Source organism: Accipiter gentilis, chromosome 33 (assembly GCF_929443795.1).
Source record: "Accipiter gentilis chromosome 33, bAccGen1.1, whole genome shotgun sequence".
NCBI lineage: Eukaryota > Metazoa > Chordata > Aves > Accipitriformes > Accipitridae > Astur > Astur gentilis.
In genome coordinates, this window is record NC_064912.1 from 5,362,597 (window position 1) to 5,389,956 (window position 27,360).

At 35.6% G+C, this 27,360-nt stretch overlaps 1 protein-coding gene across 25 annotated transcripts in view; it reads left to right on the forward strand.

Annotated features, from left to right (window-relative positions):
• Window positions 1-27,360, forward strand: part of RBFOX1 (RNA binding fox-1 homolog 1) — a 1,352,985-nt gene that overhangs the window by 1,143,047 nt on the left and 182,578 nt on the right. The window contains exon 1 of one of the 25 annotated variants that reach the window (XM_049791536.1): window positions 15,820-15,926. The exons of the other annotated variants lie outside the window; for them this stretch is intronic. Within the exon in view, the coding sequence (XP_049647493.1) occupies window positions 15,855-15,926 (72 nt within the window). The 5' untranslated portion in view covers window positions 15,820-15,854. Of the gene's footprint in view, window positions 1-15,819; window positions 15,927-27,360 lie in introns of those variants that run through there. 25 annotated transcript variants of the gene reach the window in all.

A 27,360-nucleotide genomic window follows, 5' to 3' on the forward strand; every position in this document is an offset into this window, starting at 1 on the left:
TTAACCTATGCAATACTTCTCGAGTGATAAGGAAACATGGAGTATAATATAGCTATCTTGGATTTATATAACATACGCATTGAAATTGGTTTTGATTTTAATTTTTTCCCTGGATTTGTGTATTCCTATTTTGTCTTGTGATTTAAAAGCATTGATACAAAAAAGACAAGAGATTTCCTACCTAATACCAACACAGATAGTACATGTACAGGCATTCTGCACATTATATCATAGAATCATAGAAAACCTTAAGTTGGAAAGGACCCATAAGGATCAATGAGTCCAAATCCCATATATATATATATGTCTGTCTTCAATATATATATCAAAGACACACATATATATCTATCTCTGTCTTTGAGCATTTACCTGAAAGGAAGTATTTTATAAACTTAAGGTACTCTTTTTCTTGTCAGTCTTTAAAAATGTATACTGTAAACAAGCTGGTATAACATAGACTCAGTATTCAGTGTATCTTGGTATTGTTTTAATAATATTCCACACAATAAGGTCTTTCTACCTGGCACACAGGTCGTCATTCTTAATTTTCAGTTACTCTTTATTAGGAATTCTTACCTTAATTGTGGAAGGACCTGATTTGTTTCTGGAAGGTAGTTTATAATGTTGTTATAAAGATACTATTTCCAGTTCAAGTTTGAGATGCATAGAAAACCTGGGAGCAGTGCTTTCTTGTTTGGCTTGCTTATTTATTTATTTTTGTTGCCTGTGAGATTATCGGTACATTAGTAGAAGGAATTGTCATTGATTGATTACTGAGCCCGAATTGTTTTTATTCCTTTTCCCTATATTAATGTTAGTGATACCAAGTTTTGATATGCACGAACACTATGACATACAGTGCAACAAAAACATTGAAACTATTGTAGCTTGTTATTGTTAGAAAAGTATTGATGGTAATACTTTTTATTTTTAAAGATGTGTTTTACTTTTGATTTTATAATATAACTGCTCTTCTGTAATGCTGAAACTTACTTAAACATGAAAACAATAAATGTATTTGTGAGTCCAGTCTCATTCTGACATTTGTATATGCTATATATTTTCATCTACTCTCGGTGAGCAGTAGCCTGATGTGCTGTATCAAGTAATGCCTTATTCTGACAATTAGCTACTGTAATAGTAGCTTTGAAAAGTGTCTTATGCTGAAACATAGGATTATTTTTTTTTCAGTATCGCTAAATATTCATTAATTTGGGGGTTTTTGGTACTAAAGAAATTAGGTCATTTTAAACAATAGCAGGAAATGTAATTTTTGATCGAGCAGTCGAGCCAACCGTCTTGCAACTCAGACTACAGAGGCAGAATGAAACTTTGTGATCTCTAAAATGGTGTAATTTGTTGGGCAAGTTGATTTTTAGACCCCAACAATTATAGATGTCAGGTGTTACGAAGCTAGTGCTTGTAGTCTTTACTGAATTTTATATTCTAATGCAGAGTTATGATACATAAAAAAATTGAAGTCAACATCAAGAAGATTTTCTCCAAATTAAATAGTAGGTGTTTGCATTTTTCATTTTGTTTGTATTTTTTACTAAAAGTAAATGTAACGGGGAATAAAATAATTGAAAGGGAATAATTTTCTAACAACTGCTTGAAAACCTGTAAAAGGTAGACTCTCTTCCACTGTTCGTATATGGAACAGTATTGCAATAGTACGAGTATTTTCTTCACATTGTAACTGACAGATTTGTTCGTAATACTGCCTCCAAACCATCCAAGTCTTAGCTTATCTCAGTTTGCATTCACAATGTTGACACACATATATCAGAATCTCAGTAATCTGAAGGAAGTCCAGGATTGGTGAATGCAAATTGTATCTTTTTTCAGTCTTCATTTGTTTTATTATATACTTAACTCTTCTATCTAGCTATCTGTCATAATCATACATTTCGTCGTAAAAAGAGATTCCTTATCTCTGTAGGTTGGTACTTATGATGTGTCCACACTTTTAAAGAATACTGTTTGTAATTCCTAAAGCTCTTAGAGAAGTGATTAGGGAGTCACGATTGCTCACAAATTGAGTCTTTTTTTCTGCTTGACACTGATCCTGTGATAGTCTCCCCACTTAATCCTCACTAGCAATTTGCCTATAGTTGCAGCTAACAGGAGGTGATTAGAGGGGAGTTGCCCAGTGCCTTTTTCCTTCTGTTGTAGTGGCATGTTAGACAGAGGCTAGTGAATCAAAGCTGTTTTCCTATTAACTCAACACCTCCTAATGCATTAGAGCCACTTTTATCTAATAACAGTGTTCAGCTTCTAGCGCTATTTTAATGTTACTTGGTATTCCTTTTAAAACATCACAATGAGCATTTTTAAAATTAGAGAACAAAAAGCATAAAGCAGAATACCCAAAGATGAAAGCAAAATAATGAAACTAGCAGGTCTCCTCTTTTATCAGCACATGCATGTAACCTCTATTAAAATTACAGAGAATTTTCTCCCTGCATCAATAGGCAAGTGGACTCCACTTTCTCTAAACATTACTGTAATTGAAATCCTGGTGACAGGTAACTGATGTAATACTTTTGAAGTGATAATGGAATATATTTACAAGTGAGAACAGCACCAACGAAAGGGTGACAATGAAGAGTTAACTTTTACAAGTATTAGTTACAATGAAGAATAATATGAAGGGCCCGAGTGAAAACTTCTAAATATTTACTACTTTTTATTTTGTCCCACCTGTAAAACATATCAAGGATTAGTTGGCATTTATTATATTATTGGTATGATATAGAATCTTCACAGAAGCCTACGTTCTCTGGCTTGTATTAGTTGTGTTTTAAAAACTTAACTGTTTTATGCTTTACTACTTTATGGACAGAGTTCTTAATTATTTTAATTAGTTTGTTTTAAAGAAACTATAGCAATAGATTTAAAAGACTTCTGTAGTGACACACAATCTGAGAAGTGTCCAACAGCAAACTGACTTGGGCTTGGTTTCTGAGGTCAGTGAATAAATGTCTTTTTTTTTAAGATTCACAGCATGCATCAAATACAGTGCATATATGTAATGTTTTAAACACAATTTCTTGGCTTTACAGACTCTACCGCTGGGCTACATGTTAAGCATATGTTTATATTAGAGGGACTGTGACTAAGGTTACTGTCCAAGTTAAAATAGCTAGTTCAAGTGCAAAAATACAAAGGTGGCAGTTAACAAGAACATGTCTCTAGCTGGTAGATTGGTTGAGATGCAAGGAACACAAGAGGTGGCATCTCTAGCTATTTCACTGTTTACCTAACAATCTCTGCTTATCATTTAAACTTCTTTTTCTCCTTTCTATTCTTTAGGTTCATTTTGCCAACAATAAAGGTATATTTCAGGAACACGTTAGTGAATATATTTTAATTTACGTGCTTTAGAGTATATAATATGAGCAAGTTATGCTTTAACATGCATTAACGATTTGAAGTAGACTGCTAAAATATAGGAAAACACTTATTAGTTAGGTGTTGGCTCGGACTCAGCCAGCTCATCCCACTGAGAGACACAGAAGCCTCAAAAATTTCACCTGCAATCACAATTCGTATTTATTTTGATCCTACAGGACAAGAACAAACAAAATTGGACAAAATTTTCAGCTTTTAGATTGTTGAGAGATTATTTTATATGCAGTATGCACACAGACACGTATAGATAGCTAAATAAATGCATGTCTATCCTGAAATTGTAAAATGTGTCATAGTTTCTGATCTTGTCACAGATCTATCATGTATTTTGTTGATATATCTTCAAGCACACATCTCTAGAAACAATAAACATTCTTTTATTCTATGTCAGAATGCTATTTTCAAGCTCAAGCTTTTTTTGAAGAGCAGTACAAAGTGTGGAAAAATCCTAGTGCCAGTGTTTACGCCTCTTTTCATTTGAGTGGCAAAAGCAGGATAGGGCAGTAACAATAGTCTAAATCAGGTCACTCCAAAATCCCTGTTCCTTAGTTTTCATTTCACATACTGCTGTTGTCCTGTCTGGAGCTGTCAACTGTATGGAAAAAACATCCCTGTTATAAGGTGTGCCAGTCCAAAAAGTCTTATCTTGTGTTAAATACTTGGAAACATGCAGTTGGATCACTAAGGAATCCAAGATATAACTGAATTTTGTTATGGAACCCATTTTGCAGGAAACGTTTTGTTGAGGAACTCTGTTTTCCTTTAGTCCTTACATTTTGTCTTCAATTATACAATGTGTTTCTCATTTTTATTATGGCTGCAAAAATGTATCCCATAAATTTGCATAAGGAAGCCAAGTAATAACACCTATCATTTGTGTTCTTTTCTTGGAAATGGAAGACAGATGAATAAACTGTTTTCTGTTGTGTATTCATTTGTGTTTTTTCTTTATGTGGCAAATAGTAAACATTAAAAATGACATAAATTCTATTATGTAGAAGCTACTGAGCTTCTGGTATTATAAAGCCATAAGCAAAAAAAGCCTTTCAGAACTATTTCTGAATTGTTTTTCATGCTTTCAGAAGGTACTAGATGCAGAATCATAGGAAATATGTGTAGTCTCTTCACAAGACACATTGCTGTAAACTACTGCCTAACAGGGCATCTGTCTTCCAGAGTTGTAGGACTGCTTAATATCCAGGACTTTAAAGTCTGTTTTGTTTATTTAAGTTATAAGTGTGCCTTAGTTGTAAGATGAAATACTGCCAATTCATTTTTTTAAAGAACACTGAATAATAGATTTTGGTTCCTCCTCTTCTGTGCCATTTTAATAAAGAAGGGAAGTTCTTTGCTTTTTCTGAAGTGTTGCTGAAATAGCTGGAATTTTAAATTTCCAGTTTTTCAGGCAAAAACTATTTTTACTCATGTGAGCTATTGTGATAGGACAAAGCCTTATTTTTGTATTTTTTAAAACTTAGTGAGGATAATAGCTTTATCTAAAAGGTAGATTTCTATATCATATTAATAGACTTACTTTGTAACTTTGTTAGTTAAACTTCTGTCTAGCTTTACTTTTTTTGGAGGGCTTAAGGTAATGGAGGGTTGTAGCAGAAAAGGAGAACAGTTTTCAATTGGTGATTGCAGCCCAGAGGTGTACAAAGTCCGTATAGATACAAGGGAGTGTACAAAATCGCTGCCCTGAAGGAACAGGACTTTTCATGATGTTAGTTAAGGTGAAAAAAATAGTGTGAGGTGGATGAAATCGGAATGGATTCAGATATCATGATGTTAAAAGCTTGCTGTAGTTTACCCAGGGATTAATTATAAAAGTAGACATTGCAAGATTTTATTCTTTCATCCTCAAAGTCTCTCATGCCCTACCTAGTCTTAATGTAATACAGCATTTCTCCTGGGGCATGCTGTGGGATCCATGTTTAGGTTGTGGCTAGAAGTGATTTCCAGTTCCAAGTAAACACTCGGGATGCATCGTGAGTCTATGTCAGGATCTCCTCCCACACTGTCTCTGGAAGGAAAACCCAGGTGCATTGAGTCGAAAGGGACAAGGACTGCAGTGTTTTTCAGGATGCACCTACCCTACAATGTGTCCAGAACCACTGTGAATCATAAACGAAACACAGCTCTGTTCATGACTGCAGAGCTCCAGGTTCCTGAAATGCATGGTACAGGCATGCAGTTCCTTTTGCATGTCTTTCAGTGAATCACCTGTTAGCACATTGATGTTCTGGTTCCTGCAAAGTGCAGTTCCTTGCTTCACAGTGACTGTTTAAATACCATTGGGATGTCCTGTTGGCCTAGTCAGTGATTTTAGGATAAAAATGTGAAAATTGGTAAGGGGAGAAAGCCTGCTTTAGCAATTTCCACAGGAGAAAATTCAGTTTTGTCTCTAAGAGTAAAATTGAGTTGTGTCGTACTGAAGTATCGTGAGTAATACAGACATGGAACATCAAACAGCGACCTTCAGTGTTACTTGTGCTGCTTCTTCCTTTAATGGTCAGGCTTTAGTGTACCTGATGGGACTCGGTTGTCAGGTATTTTTAGAGGCTCATTTCTGACAAAAGGCTTTGAAAAATCACAGTGCAAAGAGCAGTTCTGTTATTGAGGCCCAGACTGTACTTTAGCAAAGTCAGGTCTGTAATGTTCATGTTACTACAATTTAGGAGCGGGGAGGGAGGGCAGGCTTCAGTGACTCCATAAATGATATGACTCTTGAGTAACTAAGGCTGAGATTTGGAGTGATATTGGTATTTCTATAATCAACTTCTAGGGAATTATCACTTTTTTGAGCGTGTATTAAAAATCATAGTAAACAAAAGCATTTCTAGCACCTTTTCTGTCTGTAGTCTACAGAGAACAATCAGCAAAAGGCTGGTTGAATCTTCTTTTGTATGTCCCATTACTCTCTTGGGTAGCAGGCTGTTTCTGTTGGTGAGTGGAAAAATATGGCTCTATACGTCACCCACCTCCCAGGGGAAATAAGATAACACTGCAAATGAATAAGGAAGTCCTGCCCTTCCTTGTACCTGTGTAAGTGTTTGTGCAGCTGTTCATTGAACCAAATCACGAAACGCATCTGGGTGAAGCTAACCAATTTGTTCTGGGTTAATTTAACCTAAGTCAAACTCCCAGGCTTGTTCACCCATATTCCTACCCAGATTTGGGTCAGTATATGTGAGAAAGCGCTGCAGAGATCAGTGTGGGCTATTAGAAGCTGCAAGACTGGCATCACCTTTTGGAAAGCCCCCTCTTCTACAAGCTTATCACTGAACTATGGCGTTATTAGAGAAAGGAAGGATGACCAGTAGAAGTAATTGGGTAGTTTTGGGAATGTTTTTGGTTTCCCTATGATGATACAAAATATTTAAAAATGCATCTTGTGCTAGTATATATTCAAATCAGGACAGCTCAAAACTGCATTTGGAACTTTGAATGTCCTGTATGGGACATTTTAAGTCCTTTCTTATTTAAATAGCAAAAATGATGCGTTTGGACAACGGTTGATGCTATGGAAAAGGAGTCTCAACCTTGAAGCTTTCTAATCCAGCTGTTAGCATATGAGTTAGTTATAGGAGAACTGATTCTAGCTTTGTTAAAATGTCTGAGGGTTGCTTTGGGTTTTTTTTCAGTAGCACTAAAAGTTTACCTTCCTTCATTTAAATAAGTTGGAATGCAGAAGCAGGTATATTATTCAATTATTTCTTTTTGTTCCTCAAATTATCTGTGGTTTGCTTATGGAAGTTGGTATATGTGAAAATACAAACAAACGCCTATATAAGTATGCAACATTGATGGCCTAAGGCAGAAGTTATTCTGGTGACTGATTTACTCTGAAACATTATTCAGTTTTATGAGTAGCTTCTAGAGAGTGTCAAGGATTTTTTTTGTATTTGAATTTTATGGTACAGTTTAAAAACTGTAGACAATTTATGGTGTTTTGGGGGGAGAATTAGTTCTTTAATGTAAAATTGTAGCAACCCCGTTGCTAGTATTTTAGAGCATCTCTTTTGCTCTTTGGTCAAGCATTCTTCCTCAAACCTGACTAGCGTCAGGTGATTCAGTAATAAGTACACGAGAGATAACGTGCCTTTTGCAAAGATTTTATCTTAATTCTCTGCAGACAGATGTTGTTATAAACTATAAAATGTAATATTTTTGTGATATCTGGAAGTTTTTTCTTTTAAAAAGTGGAACTGTTTATCAACTTGAGCCCCTCTGCTCCTTGTGAAGTTCTTTCTGTAAAAACATTTAAGTGCTTTTATGACTTCTGAATTTTCATATATACAAGACCCACATTTCACTAACAGTAAACTTTTCCTGTTTGAAAATCCATTTTTACATCTCCCCTGACAGGTGGACACATAACGTGTTTGCTCTTCAGTGTTGAAGAGAGAGGAGGAAACACATATTTACTGCTTAGAATTTTACTTTATTAAAAAATCCCAAACACAATGTTTTGTTAAGGAGGGATTACCTTATGAAGAACCTATCTAAGAAAACAGAATATTTTTTACAGTCAGCATGGCTATGCTAATAATGTTGTTCACAGATGTATCAAGATCTCAATTTCCTGACAGCAATGAGTGTTTCTTTAGAACAATAGAAAACACCAGATTGTACTGGGATATCAAAGTGGGAGATAATCACATCTGAAAATGCTTGCTGTCTTTCATACCTTGAAAATGTTACTTGGTTTCAGTGATTCTAATATTATGTATTCTTCTTTATATAAAATAGTAAAAGGTAAGCATTTTTGGTTTGCTCCCTTTTGCATCAGTTTTGTTGCTTTCCTGAGGAGCTTTTATGGTTACTATTTAGGTTATAGGAAATTTTAAAGATTTGGCAGTGTGAAAGCTACAGGCAAAGATTATTCTTCAGCCTCATCCTCTGAAGGCTACCTAAAGATAGCAGGACTTTAGGGGTATAGTTTGGACATTCAGCTGTAAGCCTTACAGGAGTTTTTGCTTCTGTAATGGGTGGAATAGAAGTCTCTTGAATAGGCAGGATAACAGCCACATGAGAAGTGAGTTGATCTAAACCAAAATAAATTTAGTTTGCAAACAGAGCCAACATAGTCTTTGGAGAACTGATGTAACATGTGCCCAGTGAACGATATTTCAAGTAAACGGGTAGTCTTGTTTTTAATTTTCTGTTCCTGAATGTTTTTACACTAGACCTACACAGCAAACAATGTGATATGTTTTACATGTGCTACAAATGGACAATGCAGTGAGGATGTGCAGTTCGGAAAAAAATACTTGTATTGGATCTACGCAGTGTGTTAGGAAGAGGCTCTTTGTTGCCTGCCCATGGCAGGGGGGTTGGAACTAAATTATCTTTAGGGTCCCTTCCAAACAAAACCATTCTATGATTCTGAAAGCCATCGTCATATTAAAAAAAAAAACACCCCACCCTCCCCCCCCCCAAAAAAAAAAACCCCAACAACAAAACAAAACAACAAACCAAACCCAAAACCAACCCAACCCCTCAAAACCATCTAAAGTATTCCTAATACACTACCAGGCTGACACTCAGTCTAGAAGAGAGGTAATCTCAGGGCATCGTGGGAAGCACCCACAGGAGATCGTATGCCTTAGTAGTGAGTGTATCTGAAGCTCAATATAACTTACTCCATTACTGTGACAGTATATACTATAGGCTGTATAAAAACTATTTGCACCACCAGCTGTCTTATTGTTCTAAAATATATAAAACCAGTATCCACTTCAGAAACATCATGACAACCTTCTGTTCCTGGCTGCTTTGCTACAGTGTTTTCATCAGGCTTATTTGTAACATTGCAAAACTCAAAACCAGCAAGGGTTACTGAATGCACAGAACACCCGTTCGTCTCAGGACGGCTGTAAGTTAGACAGAGTAGGAGGCTAGAAAGTTTTTTTGAGGACTATCATATAGTTTTGCTTTCTTCCCAGATTCCTCACCAATTTTACACTCAAAATCTAGTTATGGACAAAAAGGATAAGCAAATTGCACATAAAGCCAAGAAATTATTACTAATATAATTGAAATCTTAAGTCTAGTCAAAGAATTATTAATAATATAGGTTTAATTTTTACAAAAAGAGAAAGAAAAAGAAAATAAACTATTAAGGAACAATTGACCATAATAATAAAGCAATTAAAATTGTTGCCCAAGTAATTTATGTCCTCTATTTTAGCAAATGGGGACATATAACCTTTTTTTGGTGACACCGACCAGGATGGTGTCAACAAGTCTAAACTTTTTAGAGAAATGAAAGGAGCTTGGAGAATGAAAGGAGCTTGGAGAAATTATCATCATAGAAGTATGCAAAATTGTGTAATAGTGTTACCTGTAATTTCACAGAGACATTAGAGGTCATGCTGCAAATACCTTATGGAAGTCTATTCTGGCGAGTACCCTGTTATATGCAAAATATGTTATATTCTATAGCAGCTTAGTTTGACCAGTCACAGTATTGGAAGTGATGTGCGTATTATTGTAAACATATATATCGAATGTAGAAACTTGAGAGTTGCCTTTTCCTTCTGTTTTGACTCCCAAAGCAACTTTTCTGGATGTAGAAAAAATCATACCAGCTTTTAGTGCTTTAGTCTCGTATTTGTTTTTCTCCTCATAGCAAGATATTAACGTTGATTCTTTCTGCACAGAGATAAGAAGGTAGCAATGTTTAGAGTTGCCTGTTACAGAGTTATAGCAGAAATAAATATATTATCACAGGCCTTATTTGTATTTCATCATAGCTACTTTTTCTGGGATCAGCTTTGACAATAAATGAAAAGATCTTTTCTGTTAAAGGGAAGCATTATTAAGTTGGAATTGACATATGCTACATGTTCTGTGACTCCTCTGCCTTGATTTCTGTTGTCCACAGCATTTGGGTAAGTTAGATTTCCATTAAACAGCAAGAAAAGTCTGTGAGTAGGTGCAAAGCAAAACTGTATTATCTCAGCCCTCTGCTCATGATGGGAAATGATAGCATGGTAAGTAAATACTAAAAGTAACAAGTAGCCATGCTGTCTGATTTGTCAAAGGATACGTTTAATTTGTTTTGTATGTGAGTGTTTGAATTTTCCAAGTTCATGGTCTTGGAAAGCACCTCACCATAAACTATCCAGAAGTTTAATTATCTTACTCTGTTAGGTTAAATTACTAAACAGCTTCTTCAAAGATGCCGTTCTGTGTTTGAATAAATATAATATGCAAAAATGTGAAAATTGCTCCTAGTATGATACCCAAGTGAGATACAGTGGCTTTGTGGTGTCATATATTGAGAAATTATTTAAAGACACACAAAAGGACACTGTCACTCTGTTATTAATGTTAAAAATTGTTGATGATCTGTGCAGTGTGTTTTTTCTAATTAGAGGAAAGCTGTAGAGTACCATTTCCATAATCGACATGGGAACAGAAACTCAGCAAAATTTCATGTATTTGCAGTGAAACTGCTCCTCAGCAACATAAAAATGGCTTTTATAACATAAAGGCTGTAATTAGAATAAGTCAAATCAGTTGGAAACGATTAAAGCCAGAACAGGCTAAGCTGCCTTCTAAATATTTGTCTGGAGATTAGCCCTACTCTTACAGCCCCTGAGAAGCATCTTTGATTTACTTATAATGCTTGACGTGGCAAGATAATCCTGCAGAAGGCAAATGAACACAAATTTAGATGTGCTGTTAGGCTCTCTTTGTTGATTTGACAGGAGGCAGCATATTGGAAGTGATGTTGGAGAAATGAGTATAGGGTCACATTAGACAAATTGCTTAACACACCCCCCCGCCCCCCCCAATTTAAATTCTTTAAAAATGCGCTCATTCTTTGAAGCTTTTAGGATGCACTTTAGAAGTCCATGTGGAATAATTTTCTGCATGTCTGTGCGACAGTTGATGTGAGTCTCATTGTATTTAAAATTATAGTCCTGAGATGGAACTTTCTGCTTGTTGCTTGTCTGACATCAGCTATTAAAATACAAGTAAAGCTTGGCAGGTATAAATTTGAAGAAGAAAAGAGATTATGTAAGAAGATCAGAATTGTTAATATTAATCAGCTAGTTGTGGAAGAACGGTGAATTACCCTGTAGAAGAGTTCTATTGGAAGAACAAACAAACAAAACAGACATTGGGTAGCCAGCTACCTACTGACACCCCTTTATTGCACTCCGATAGCTGGAAAGGAAAGGAGATCTAGAACTAACGCAGTTGACAGATTATGAACGTGGACTGGCCAATGCATTAGTTTGTAGATTTAATGGGATTAGCAGAAAGTAACTATTAGGAAAGCTAGCCTGTATTTTAGGATGATGAACCTCTACATTATTGTTAACCCTTGTCTGCATATGGTATAATGGTACAGAATGGTGAAAAATTGTTAAGTATGTAAAGCTGAAAGATTTGAAATGAGTTTGAAACATTAGTCAGCTTCCTGGTGTAGATCAAATTTGTACATCACGTAGTTTTCCTCTCATTTATAATCTCCACAGCATCCCAAACTTTTTGTTTAGCTGGTGAAAATATAATCAGTCTAATGTATTCTCTTACTGAATTTTAAACAAGACCATTAAAACTCCTTTAACGTGCTAAAGTAAGCTTCAGAGAGGGCTTCCATTTCATCTTTACTGAACTGAGGCTATAGCACTCTTTCCCTTTGCACCACAGTGAGAGGCTGTCAATAATTCAATAGCCATGGCCTTGATGGGCCAAGGCCTAACTTAGACTTTAAACAGAGCCAAGCAGCTCGTCAAAGTGTGATGTGCTGTCAATGCCTGACTGATCTATACTGCATGAATTCTCCCTCAGCTCTTGATGTATCCCTGGGAATGAAAAGAAAGCAATTTTAGAAGTAGACCTAGTGTGAAGCACCTGTTTGTTTGGAATTTTTAATAAGGGAAAGTTGTGTTACTAATGAAGCTCAGTGAAGTCATTGCATTTCTTGCTTAGAGGACCCACACTAAATTCTTGTCGAGTAGCTTCGCCGCGTTTCCAGCATCTTCAGGAAAAGAAGTCACAATATTTGTAAATGTGTTAGTGCCTTAGAGCAAGTTCACTTGGAGCAGTACTTAATAACCAATGACAAGTAACTTTGCTTAATCCAAATTACCTATTTACATCTTTCAGTTTTATTGATACTGTACTATTAACACTCAGTATTGCAGTAATGAAACTTTTTCATAGCTATTTGTTTTCAGTTTTTTCCCCACACAGTAACTGATGTATATGATGAATTCATATCCTTTCTTAAATGCTCTACGTTGAATCTGCTTATATTTTATAGCTTACTTGGAAACTGAAAAATTACTTGGTTTTTTCTAAGAAAATAGTTTAGAAAAAAGTGAGCTAATGTGGTAACTAGTTGTATTCTAGTTCTCTTACACTTCATACATAAATGTAAAAGCAGAATTATATCTAAAGTGCCTTTGAAAAGGTATAAGAAAGACTAAATTAGACTTTACAATATTATTCGTCTAAAACCCCCAAAAGCTAGCATTATTAAATGTGTACTTAGTTATATTTTAACGCATTTGAATTTCAGTCCTTGTGTTGCTAAGCTTCTCTTATGATAAGATTTATTGGGATTTAAAAGAGAAAAGTAACAATGCTATTCTCACCTTAAATGCATTTGTTTTGTCATTGTTTTCTTTACAAATCCATGTTTTTTGAAGTTTCCATATCTGCAGAAAGTTTCATAAGACATGTAGGTTCTCAGACTTCAGGTAATTTTTGAATAGAGAAACAAGGGACTAATAGAAAAATAAATGAGGCCCTTTTAATCTTTTAGAAACGCTGAAACCTTGTGCTAGTGGATTTGCTAAAGTCAGGGTCTTTTGTTAAAGCTTGTTATATGATTTAATTTTAAATAGCTTACTCCCTAAGTTCTCATTTTTCAGAAAACTTGAATTTTAGTATTTGGTCTGTGTTGATGGCATTGTAACTTCCATCCTTCACACAGGGAAGCAGAGGAAACATAGCGTAAAACATGGTGAGAACGTTTCTCAACTAAGTGTTTTAGTGGTGGGGGTGCCTCACATGCCAGAATATAAACTAACTGAAGCCCCCACTGAAGACTGTTAGATGGAGAGACAGTCAGATTTTCACTAAAACCAAAACAGTTGAGAAAGGTACTGTTCTTTTCCTATTTGCTAAGTTGTTCCTTAAACTACCCATTAAATGGTCCTCCTCCATTTTAGTGCAAAGTCAGACTGATTTGCTTAACCTACAGCTGAGAATTGTGTATAGGACTGTTGATCTGTGCTGGAGTTCATGCTGACACTGGAGTAACTAATACTACATTGAGCAATTAGGCAACTGTCTTTGGATGAAACAAACTTCACACCCTCTCAATTTACCTATGTTGCTCGAGGTGCTGTATGCTTATTGCACTTGACAATGTGATTGAGTAATTATATCAGTCCAACTTTTTGTGGCAATAATCTTTTTGTCAGAAAAATTGTGCGTGACAGACTTCATAGCCTTTGACAGCGTCACAGATCGTGACTAAAATTCACGTTTTGGCCAGTGATCTTCCAAATAATTAATTCTTCCAGATTAACTGAGTACTTTTGACTCTCTGAGTGCATATTTGTAAACAAGTAAAGAGAGCAAAATAAGCAATTTTTTAATTTTGACTTTGAAAAATGCTGTAGGCCTTGATGCTGTGTTGCCTTGAGCGATGGGTTGAAGACTGTAAATGAGATTATTACGTACCATCATAAGATGAGCAGAGAATGAACTTGACATGAATAAGAATATATCCTGTATGTAGCTGTGTATATAGAGTGCAAGCAAGATGAGTATTAACATGCTTGCAAAAATATAAGTTTAAAGATACTCCTCTGAGATTGGAGTGAGATGAGGGGCTTCTTCACTCTGGCAGTTGCTTACATTCTTGACTTAACTGCTTAACTGGGCAAGTAGAATTTGGTTGATTTTCAACAGATGATCTGTAGAAGGATTAGAACATGCTTCTTGTCCAGATCATTCTTTGCAACCCCAAATTCAGTAAGACACTCCTCAGGCATATGATACGTTATCTGGGCATGTATCTATATCTGAATAGTTGTGCCGTGCATGTGACAGTAATGTTTGTTAGAATTAAGCTCTTCTAGGACCAGTTTTAGCAATTGACTTTTGAAAAGGTATCCTCGTGAGGCTTTCCTCCTTCCCTGTATACAAATTCACAAACAGATACTGCTACAGCACTCACTAGCTTTTGTCATCACAAGTCTAGGGGTGGAAATGCACTGTTTGTGGACCTTTGTAGTTTTTTGTGTTATGTGACAGAAGAAAGCTTTTGCAATCACCCCAGGATATTTTGATCACCAACCTTCAGAGCTGTGGATAAACATGATTTTCAAATTATATTGTCTGAACATAGGCATTTGAAATTGGGCTACTTATTTATGTGCCTAACTTTAGGCACCTAATTTAGAAGGGATTAGCAAGGTTTCCTAGCTAGCGCTCATGGCAAAAGTAAGGATCGTTTCACTTGGGGACTTTAGCAGACGACAGAAAAAAGTAAACAACATACAGCAAAAACCTACTTTATTTAATCAATATTCATTATGACACAGACTCTAAAGAGAAAGGGAATCTTTGCTGCCCCCCCCCCCCCCCCTTAAATATATATATTTTTTTATATATATTGTTTGTTTGTTTTTTAATTCCTGGGTATTTTAGGTATTTCAGGTGCTAAAAATACCAAACAAAATACCAAACGCACTCCTACGTGAGTGAGTTCTCAGGCATGTGTATCCACTAGTCTTAATTCTGCCCATCTTGATTTCTCTTTAGATTTTAGCACGTGTTTGATAGTTGTTACACATAGGTACCTTTTGCTAATGTAACCCGAAGAGAACCTACTAGGTTTTCTGATACTACCTTTCAGTATAGAACCATCTCAGCCTCACAAATGAACAGAACTGTGATAGCTTTGGTGTACAGAAGGAACTGCATTTGTGGAACCCTGGGTGTAGTGTAAGTTTGGAAACAGCCTTGCTTATTGTACAAAATCATTAGAAGCGCTGTATCTGGGAAACACAAGAAACTCGAATGGCTAGGTGAAAGTGAATAAAAATGAGGAGACTCACAAACTGCTTTTGCTCCAGGGCTGGTTTTAATGAGTTTGTCCCTAATGAGTTGTCCCTGCAACTAGCTTCAGGCCTAAACAGATGAGGCAGGGGTTCTGCTAAATTTTTGATGGGATTTGCACTGGTTTTATGAGAAAGCAAGCAGTAGAGAGTGCAAAGTTGTGTCATGAATCTTTTAGGAGACTGGATTGTTGTCCGTCTTGTCAATAGGGATTGTAAGACCTGATTGCTAATAGAAGACATGCCACATGCTTGTTGTACTGACAAACTTGAATAAATAAGGTAGCATATATGTCAAGGGAAGATTTGGTTTGTCAGGAGCAGGGACTCGATGACCAATATATGAAGCTTTCTGAAAATTACTATCATCATACATTATTGAATTGGTTACTGAATGGTGGTGTTTGCAACCAGGTATAGTCCTTTACAGAAACAGATTGTGTTTGGATACAGGCAGTAAGGCTTACCATGAACCATTTTGTATGCGTTCTAATGCAAAGACGGGTGGATTAAAAAATTCATTCATCTTTTGATGCTTTTATGTTCTAAGGCTTGTATTGGTAGATTAATTTTATTTTTAATTATATGGATTTCTATTTGTGTTTTATTACCAGTTTGTTAGTTCCAGAAGTAAAATAGAATTTTTATTGCGATTCTCTCAGTTTGAGAGATTCTTTTTGATATTTGCGATAAGTCTATTGTTAACATGAAGAACTATCAACAAAAGTATTTCTTAGGCTTGACTTATCCAACAAGATTTTCCTAGTGGCTTAGGTGGTTACAAAAATGCATGTTAGCAGCTTTATTGCATATAGAAGAGTGCTATTTTTCTCTTCCATAGTTACAGATGCGTTGCACCCCCCTTGGTCATTTAACAGATGTAAATAGGCCTTGCTTTCCTGAGCTGCTTCTGTAGAATTTCACATCAGCTTTTGACAGTCAGGCTACAGTGTGGAAGTTTGTCTTAGATTAAAATCTAGTAGTTTACAAGTTTTGTTTCCACTGTGTAAAGTGTTATTTGGAAAGTGTAGGAAAAACATAGCTTCTTTGAATATTGATATTTTTTAGGTCAATTAACTTCTTAAGTTGTTCCTCAAGTGTAGTTTGAATCCTTATGCATCATTTTCTTTAAAATAAAAGTACAGGTCCATGATGGAGGGAAGATAAATACATAAGCTTGGGTTTTACAAAACTAAATTAAAAAGCACTTGTGGGGAATAAAAAAACCCACAACAACTAAGATATTATTCTTTTAAAATGGTGTTACTCCATGAAGTTTAGCAACTGATTAACAGCTGCATTACAAATTTCTCATTTTTGTTAATAGGTGTACATAGCAGAAACATTCAACAATGAATTTGAAGATTATCGTGTTCGTATATATTGATCTGGCTCCATGGTATTTAATTAATTGACATACAGAGTCATAAGTGTGACCAAGACTTAGTATGTCATGTTTCTGTTCTTTCAGGTCTTTATTTCTTGAAACATAACATTTTTCCTATGCCGTGTTTTAATTTCATGCTTTCTTTTTTCCTGCCGCTACTTCTTATTTCTCCCATGCATATATTATTTTTGCTGCTTCTCTCTCCTAATCTAACTCTCACTTATTTCTTTTTCTAATACTTGATCTTTATATGGTATAATAGAATGAGGAAAACGTCTGTTCGCATCAGCAAAAGCTGTACAGAGAATGGCTAAAATGGCTTGTCAGAAGTAGTGGGGAGGACAGCAAAACTTGTTAACATAAACCTGTGTCGTATTACAGGAGAGAAAATAAGTCAAAATACGTTCAAAGACTATGCATAACTAAAGCTTTAATAAATGAAAAGATTCATAAAGTGAACTCCTTAAAAAAACATTTGATATGGCATCAAATAGAAATGACAGGTCCATGAATCAAATGAGATGATGAGCATCTGAATCAAAATTTCAAATTATTTCTTTCCAGTGTTAGGAACGGTGTTATCTTTGTTGAATACCAGAGTACTCCACCAACAATTTTTCTTACCAGGATTCTAGTGAACATTGTTTCATAAAATGTTTGAAGTGTAGCAATATTTCATTTTGGTCTGCTTTCTAGGTTTTTAATAAATGGTGTATACCTTCTGCTATCACCATCGCATTTTAGAGCCTAAGTCAAGAAGAAGACTTCCAAAAATATTATTTCCAGGAATTATAATAGGTCAAATCATGTTGCTTAACTGTTCTTCCTCAGATATCCTGATACTTTGCAAGTCTTCAGCCTATTTTGTCACAGCTCTTTCCACCTTGCCTCTGCTGTGTCTGCATTTGTTGTTCTTCACAGCTAGAAATTAAACCAAACGATTTCTGCTGCTTATGCTACGTGTATGTGGTACTATAAACAGGAACTGAATTTAGGAGATTTGGGGAGAACACTGTTTTATTCATTCAGATAGATAACTACTTTGACTGAAGGGAAAGTCTGCCTCTCATTTTAAAACTTAGAATTTTCAGCTCTGTCTCCAAATCAGTTTGAAAAGCCTTGTGGGAATAAAGCTCTTTTAAATTTTCTCTGGTTCAAAAGCAAAACAATGGGGAGAGGTAGGTGTCATCACAGATGTATTTAACACTCTCTTCAGAGACAAAAATAAATTATTTTAGATTAAAGAAAAATCCAAAGTTAGGTTTTCTGCTGGTCAGGTCATTTCTGAAGACAACTAAAATAATAAGCTTCTATTGCTAATTTTGATGAATATAATTTCCTCAGTGTTTTCAAGTACTGCTATTAGTCAGTCTGAACAGTAAAGATGATAAGCAGAGGGGGAAGTGTTCAGTACATTCTCTAGGGGAGCACAGTGTCAGCTGCTCTGAAGGACATAGACTGTAACCATACTTCAAGGGAAAAAAATTCTTCATTTGCGTTAGACCTACTTTTGGAGGAGTTGATTAAAGAAGGGAAGCACTTTGGATTGTTCGTTCTAGTTGCACTGTTGCTTAATTTCGTACATATAGATTCGTATTCAGAATGTGATAGGTTCCCGTTACTTTCAGTAGTGCGTGCATTTATGTGTTTGACAGACAAGTTTCTCTTCCCTTACTGGGGTAGATGGTTCCTAAGTATTTGTGGTTTTCCTGAGAGATCTGTGGGGTTCACTTTTGGGCAGATGTGTATCAGTTTTTCATTGCAGAATCTGCAGCTTCATCAGGAAGAATGTATGTGAAGCTTTTGTTGAAGCTTTTGTCACTGGTGACATGGGGAGTACCCTATTATTTTTGGTATCAAAAATAAATCCTCTTATCTTCCTTAACAGTTTTCACAAAGCCAAATTTAGATACCGAAATAAATAGCCAACGTCAGAAGAGTCGATGATTGTCAAGGGTCCTAGTCCTTTTTAAAAAAATTTACTTTTCCAGGGCCTAAACAGAAACTTGAAGCTAAACTGTGTTTTGAAACCTGGCCTTTATTTTGAGGCTGACTGAATGAAGATGGGTTTGCTCATTCCCAGCTGAGATAAAAACGAGGTTTGCAAACTGAAGGTTGTTTTCTCCAATTGCTTGAGTTTTCTATGTTTTGTTTTTCCATTTGTGTGAGAAATGGATAGTCTTTGCCTTTTCCCATTCCATCCTGAGATGTGGTTGTCATCCAGACAGCAGGAGAAATCAGTGCTTTGCATGCAATGCTAGTTATTTTAGTACATTCTTAAATTAATTTTAACAATAAAAAATATGGGGTTCTGTAAGTTACCATATTGTATTTGATTTAGAGGTACAATATGAAGACATGATTTTGCACTCTAAACACTAAATAGATTTAGGTTTGGCTTTTTGATGAACTTTGTTTTCAATCAGAAGGAAAAACTAACCATTTTCATCTTAAGTCCGGGACTGGAAACATGACAGTAAATTCCTTCCTTTTCTCCCTTGCTGCAGTAAGGCTGTAACTGTTGGCCTTTCAGGTACACAGTGAGACTTCTTCTGTTCTCCTGATCAAGACAGAGTTGAGGAAAAGGTAGGCAGGTGCTTTCCTAGAAACACATGAAATTATTTTGTATGACCAGTATGAATGCCAAATGTACATAGTTTTACAATAATTTACAATATTTATTATCCTTCTTTCATATATTTTTGTCCCTCAGTGTTAGTATCTTTTAAATACTGAATGCTTAGAGGATTTTCCTAAAAATTAATTAATTGAATAAATATATATATGCATACGCACATGTGTCTGTGTGCGTGCATGCTAGGTTGTGTTCTAGCTTGTATTAAATTTAAAGCAGTATAACTTTGGTGAAGTTAGGAGAGATTTGTTTCACATGTAAAGATTTTCATGCTGTAGTTTTCTTTTGTACGTTTAAAGTGGCTCATGGCAAACTCTTGGACTGACAACACAGAAACGTTGTTTGTCTATCAAGTAGGTTGGCCCAGAGTGAGTTTTTCTCCTTCTCCAAACCAGCTTAGTTCAGTGTTCTCACAGGACCTCTTCAGCTAATCCCATTATGCTATGCTCAGTTGCTGGCGTTTCTACCCGGAGAAATGCACAGAGGAACTGGAAATTTGTATGTAATTTTAAATGTCTGAGGGTACGGATAGTGGTCATCAGCCTCCTTCAGAAATATCAAAGAGCTGGTTGATTCACTTGATTGTCTGAGTGAAGCAAGAACATAGGAAAATTTGAGTAATGGATCCGAGTTTCTCTTGGTGAGTGCTGTTTCCAGCATTATTCCTTGGAAAGTGTCAGTTTTATGACACATCATGAGGTATTCAAATAACCCCGTTTTTTGAATAATAGTAAAAATGAGTGTTGTGATACTGATTATGAAATTAGGTTTAACAACTTGATTAGCTAATTTTCCTTTCTTCCCTAGAAACAGGCTCACTCAACAGTACACTGTAAGCGTGCTATATACTCCATCACAGCCATACACAGGCTGTACCAAATCCTTATCTGTTTCAGCTGAGACCACTGGCCAGACCTCCTCCTCACCTCCCAATTCCCTAATCTAATCTAACTCTGTGGGGTTTATGGGGGTTCATTTAAGCAGCAGAAGCTGTGCTATAATTGTTACATGTGCCAGCAGCGATTTGTACCATCTGGGTATGAAAAAAGAGGCTAGTACTACCACAGAGAAAGATCTTTATTCTATTACTAAGCCAATATAATTCAAGAGCGGCTGCAGAGCAATTGGAAACTGAGAAATGGGCAGCTATGTAGTTATAGTGAAATGTCAAAGTATAATGAAACAAGGGAAATGTACTGCTTCATGATATCAGCCAAGTTACAAGCAGGTGGCAGCAGTAAATATGTATATAAATAACAATATGGATGAAATGTCACGGTTTCCAGCTGGCTTTGTAAAGGCATTTCAGGAATATTATACTTAGAGTAACAATGTAGTTTGACAATTTAATACAAATATGTATCACTTCAAAATGCATATATTTACATTAAGGGCTTAGGTATCCTCAGGTTTTATCACACTTAAAATTTAGTTTCTGGCCCTACCTTTGGTTAAAACAGCATAATAGTCTGTGAAATCTCAGCCCATACTGTATGTTTTATGGCAAACTTGCCTCCATCTGACACCTTGTTATTCCACATAATGACACCCACAGTATTTTCTACCTATACATTTTTGAAAACGAATATAGACTAAGACAATTTGTGTATAATGTTACAGAACTATATGTGAAGACCTGTTTCCATGCCAAGCCTGTAAACTTACTTATGATGAAAAATGCAGTCAAGGTCTTTGCTGGCTGTGACAGAAGATCATACAGACAGACCTTTCAAACTGGAGAGCAAAAAAATTTCAGTATGCTCTTTAGGATGTTTCAGTTTCAAGCCCAAAGTTCTAGCTTCCACTATCAATTCAATGATATTATTAGCTTTGAAGAAAGAAGTTCTCTATGATCAACATTATAAAAGTTTCACAATAGAGACCATCAAAGAAAAAAGAAGAAAAAGCATTTTAAAATAGATTTATTTTTTTTATTATTTTTTTTTTTTTTGTATTTAACATGTGGCAGTTCATACTGCTTTCTCTGAAAGAGTTCTGATGGAGTCAAATGCAGGAGGAGGAAGAACTCTGACATACATTTCAAAAACTTTCAACTCAAGTATACATAGTTAAGTTGTAAGCAGCCAGGAAGTCACAAATTGATTAGAAAAAGAAAAGTAGATAATAATGAAAATGACCTCTTAATAAAGCCTCTAAAGCCCAATGCATTAACAGTTGTTAAACAAAGCTTGTGTTTTATTTGCTGAGTAGATCCTTTAGAGAGCAGCACTAGCATTGCCTTGGGCTCCATTGTGTGTCCTGAAGATAAAGAAACTTATTATGTTCACATTTCAGCATTTTGCCAGCTTGAGATGAACACAAGTTACTGTGTTCAACGTAGTGATATTATAGGGATAAATTAGACTTCTGCCAAGAACTAGGACATTATGCTCCAACTCTAAGACTTTTATCAATCAATACTTTTGAAAGTGAAATAGTGAAATTATGAAGTTCTTGGAACTAGAGATTACCAATCCGCTAACAGCAATTAATATAGTAGGTGCTGATGGGTTACAGACTGTGATTGCCAAAATCAACTTAAAACCGGTTACTGAGTTTTTATAACTAAAGCAAATCGCCTTATAATGCATAGTCACTTAAGCACATCTGTTACGTTGATGTATCACTAGTTTTATGGACCTGGATTAATTCCAGAGTAAACAGTGAGCACTGCTGAAAGGCTGTAAACATAGATACAAGTCATTCATCTAGAAATCCCCAAGCATAATTTGCCAACGGGCGAAGTGCCTCAAGTATTTTATCCTTTTTGATGTAGCAACATGCTAATATTTTTCCATGCTGTAATACTGGGGATGATGGGGGGAGTAGTAGTAAGGTTATTTTTCTTTCATTACTTATAGTTAAATTTGCTTCCCTCTGATATTGAAGTACTATCAATCCTAAAGTTGTGCTACAAATTTATGAAATGTTATGAATTTGCTAACAGTGAAATCTACAGTTTTCCAAAATGAAAGTCGTTCAATGTACAGGTACCCAACAAGGTGTGTATATATATGTTCTAAAATTAACTACCGTACTTATAGCTCCTTTTCATAATCAGATGTGTCCATAGATCAGAAGGATCACAGGGTCTAAAGCTATTAATTACATTTGAACTGTATTTATCTGATTTTAGAGTCTTTCTAGCCATCTCAAAATCTGAGAACAATTTGGTTTTTGAATTGAACCTTTCATCTTCATTCCTTTTGTTTCATCTTGCGGCCTTTGCTTTGACACAGAAGAAATTATCAGGATTGTGAAGATTTTACATCTTGCTTTCAGTTAGCAATACCTTGCTCTTTTGGTCATGGTATTGTTAAGACGTTACGAAGAGATTAAATTTTTGTTCAGAAATTCACACACACTGGGAACAAGTTCAAAACTGCAAAATGAAATTTTGTGGGGTTTTTGTCTTGGTTTTTTTTTTTTTTGTTATTTAATGCATGCTAATACTGAAAACATATCCTGAGATGTAGAAATGGTTACATCTCAATGTTATCAACTCTTTATTAAATTGTGGTAGGTAAGCCCTTTTGTTTTGTTCTTTTTTTTCAGTGTTCAGAGAGTTCATAAAACGTTGCTAGGGTTTGAACTCTTTTAGTCCAAACAACAGCAATTTCATTTGCCACTGGTACCTATCAAATACAAGAGCCGGGAAGTTTCTGTCTTTTCTATATTCAGGCCCCCAAATGATAGCAAAAGACAGCTGTGCAATAAATGATTTCAGCAGGTCAGTGCCACTACATGGAGAGTGTAACTGACATTACAGAAAAGAGTTTTAAACTGTCTAATACTAAAGAGGCATAAAAATCTTGCTTGTCTAGAAATGTTTCAATATAAGATATAAGAGATGAAACAACAGGCAATTACTACTGAGAACAAAAGGCAAATCCAAGTGCGTTTATAGAGGAACTTATTTCAGCAGTCCTGATACAAATTTAAAAGACTAACCTTTTACATATGGAAATAAATCCCTGGATCATCATAGAAAATGTAAAGGTGGCCAAGTGGGAAAGAGAATAATTCTTACTAAGTCAGATGCCTTCTGTAAAACTAGGGTGAGGAAGAGCTTGGAATTTATACAAATTAATATGCAACAATTCCAAAATTTCATTTCCAGGTGGCACCCTTAAGATGAAAAGGAGTTTGCGTAGGAGAAAGCTAGCTCCAGTTTGTTGAATGTCATATGGGAATTATTCTATCTTGGGTAAATGCAAACTAAAAATAGTGAGTTCAGCCTAGCAAAAAATGAGGAATAAGTAATTTAGGTTTAATTATAATGGCATTTTCTTCTGTTGTTAAAATAATCAGGATAAATTTATTGTGCAACTTCCCATCACTTCTTAACTTGTATCGAACATCTAGATCTAAATATATTGGAACCATGCCTAAGAAGAAGAAAAGCATGATGTCTTCTGTAGAGATCAGTTTGGGTATTTTAGTCTAGGGAGAGATGTGGACTACAACCTTGCACCCAAGCAATGTAAAAAAAAAAAAGCAATTTAGAGTCTGAATTCAGAATCTGAATCTTCATAATGTTAGGTAGAAGAATCCTCAGGTATCTAAAGACAGTGAATTTTAGGAAAATTTGCATCGTTATCTTAAGTCCAGATGTTTGTTACATTATTTGTAATAGCTGTAGGTCATGAAATATCAAAGAAATTTTGATTTTTAAGAATTTATTTATTTTTAGGATTACATAACTTTGATATCAGTGATCATTATTTTTCATTGTCCCAAATCTTGTCCAGGAGGGTGTTTTTTGTCTCGCATTCTGAGGAAGAAGAGTTAATGTATCTTTCTGTAGAATTTTATGCCAGGTCCACAAAACCTAAAATTATTCTTATCAACAGGGAATTAATTGAATTGCAATAAATAGGCAGATTTTAGTCCAGTTCTTAACGGACATATATTAATCATTTCGGAGTGTCATTGTCTTCTATAACCTACAAAAGCTGTGTTGTAGATGATTCTGATACAATCTATGCTTTTAGGTGCTCAAATTTAGCTTTGTAGTTTTCTATATGTCATACCAGTATATCATTTACATGGATAGTCAATATTATACTGGGACAAATACAGAAATGACAATCGGGCACTTCTGCTTTTGCCTTGGCAGATATGGTATTTAGGGTATAAATAATAACTAAATAGCGTGGTTATATTTAGCTGATATATACTGTACTTGCTAGTTACTACTGCAAATTTTGTAGCTTAGAACCTACTTCCAACATCTTTCAAAGCTACCAACTGAATACAGCCGCTAATATAAAACTACTGGAGTGGAGATTCTTAAGTGTCATGAATTTTTATCTGTTTATATGATATTTTTATAACTAAGTATTAAATAAGACACTAACACTTGGAATTCAGTTTATATGAGTGCAACATACAGATCAAAAGAGAAAATGCTCTCCTTAAAGGACAGGTCATTGCTTTTTCCTAGGAAGTGATCAAAGCTTGCTTCATTGAAACAGTGGTTAAACACTGCTGCAGCATGCCGATGCTTAGTTTTCTTTTCTTTTCCATGTCGTTTTGCTGTATCCCCTACAAGGACAGTGAAGGCAGACAGCTGAAGGACCTCCTAGAAGAAAGGACAGCATGTGTGGCAGAATTCCCCATGAGGTTCCATCACATTTGGTTTAAACATTTCATATTCATCTTGAGTCTCTTTTATGCTGGTTTTATGCTGATTATACCTAGAGGCCATTAAATGTTATCAGATACTTTATATTTGCAATTTTGAATGCAATGCATGGTATGAAATTCTTTTAAAGGGGCATGTTTGACATGGAGCATGAACATATTAAAGTGAATGTACTTTCGTAAACTCGTAGAGGTTGAGGTCGTCTTTTTTTGCTCTTTTAACTCTCAACTGCTGAATGTAGCTTATGGCTCTGAGGTAGGGAGGATGAGGTAGATTTTAAAATATCCATTCCTGTGACTTTTGCTTTTGCTTTTTTTGAATTATAAAACCACAAAAGTTCATACAGATGATCATGTTTGTTCAGGCAGTCCTAAATATGATTTTAAGGAGTATGCTTGGAAAATACTTGGAGATCTACATCTGATCTTCTGTTTTATTATGTTCCCCATAACTGATTAAGTTGACATACTGGAAATATGAAGTTAAAATAGAAAGGAGTACTGAACAGAGTCTGATGTGGATAAGCTGGTGTAATGTTACTGAGCTTTCACTGGAGAAAGATCTTAACCTCTTCATGTATAAGATAAATTTTCTTCTGTGGAGAGAGAGAACAGCATGTTTGGACTACATGTGAAAATAGAAAGAAAAATTAGATTGGGAGAATTATAATCTTAAGAGCACCTTGGAAACTATAATCCTGACAACATACATGATAGAGCTGTAGGTAACCAATATAATCTTTGTTTCTTTGAGGAGAAGAGATAGGAATGTGCTCTAGGCAGTGCAGTCGATCAGTGTAAGAAACAGTCTGAAAATTCTGGAGTCCTTCACTTTTTCCATGCCTGTTTGACCAAGACTAGCCCTTCTTTAAAGCAGAGGATATGAAAGAATATGCAGATGCTCAATATATTATTTTCAAGTTGTTCTACAGCAGAAACATAAAATAAAAATGATCTGGAGGTTATTTCTATTATGTGGGTAGTGTACACCATTAGACAAAGTGATCATTTGAATGAGAATTGCTAGTATACTAACAAATCCTATTTAGGATTTCAGAACTGCTAGAGCAAGTCCTAAGGAGTTAAAACCCTGGGAAGCCATAAGTAGCATTCCACAAGTTAACCTGTTTTAAAATATTTTCAATAACTTTTGAAATCCTATTCTTTAACATTGAGAATACTTATGGGATTGAACTTTCTGGAGTGCAAATGTTACTACTATGATATGGTCAAATGTCTGGACCAAGAGAGGCATTCGGTTAACGTCCATAAATGAGTGTTACTGGATCCTACTTTCATGTGTGCCCTTGAAGAGCTGTGTGGCCCTGGACAAATTGTGAAACCTCTCCATGCTTCACTTCCCCATCTTTGAAATGGGTGTAATGTAGTTTATTTTTTAAAAAATTAAGGATTCTCAGCAAAATTAGCACATACTCAAGGTCTGAGTGATCAGCTCTGGCAACCCACGCCAAGATGATTTAAGGCACTTCTGCAGCTGATTTTGTGCCCGACCTCTCTGCCAAAAATTACTGCCCCTCTATAACAAAGTTCATGGAATAGGCAGCATACACACTGTTTAACACTGTGTTTATACCCTTGGACTATTAACTCGAGGTGCCATCATTTTCACTTTGGTTGAGTAGTGGCCACACCACCTATTTTTCCAAACTTGCTTTCGAAGTAGATCAAGAGGAGGAGTGGGTCAGACTGCTGGGAGCAGGCAGCAGGCTCCTAAATCTCCCCGGCATGAAACCTGGGAATGCAAGAGTCAGCGCTGTCCGCTGCCTCTGTTCTGTGCGCTGCATGGAAGGCAAATGCACTCAAATGGCTCTGACAGAAGTTACATCGTTGTGATAGCTGACTGCTAAACAATTTGATAATTTCAGGTCTAGTGAAAGTTGAATAAAAAGTGGTTTGTGGTGGTTTGTTTTGTTTTGTTTTGCTGTAAAACGGTGTAAATGTAGCACACTTCAATTGTCGTTGAAGAGATTTTCTCATGCTCTTCCTATGAATGACAACATACACTTGATAGGCATTCAGCAACCAGGAAAAAGAAACCTGTAAACCAGAAAAGTACAGAGTGGGAATCTGAAACAGAAATGCTGTACCTGTACTCTTCTTATAAATGAGCTCTTCTTGAAAACTTTTGTAGACAACTATAAAGATAGAAAGACATATTT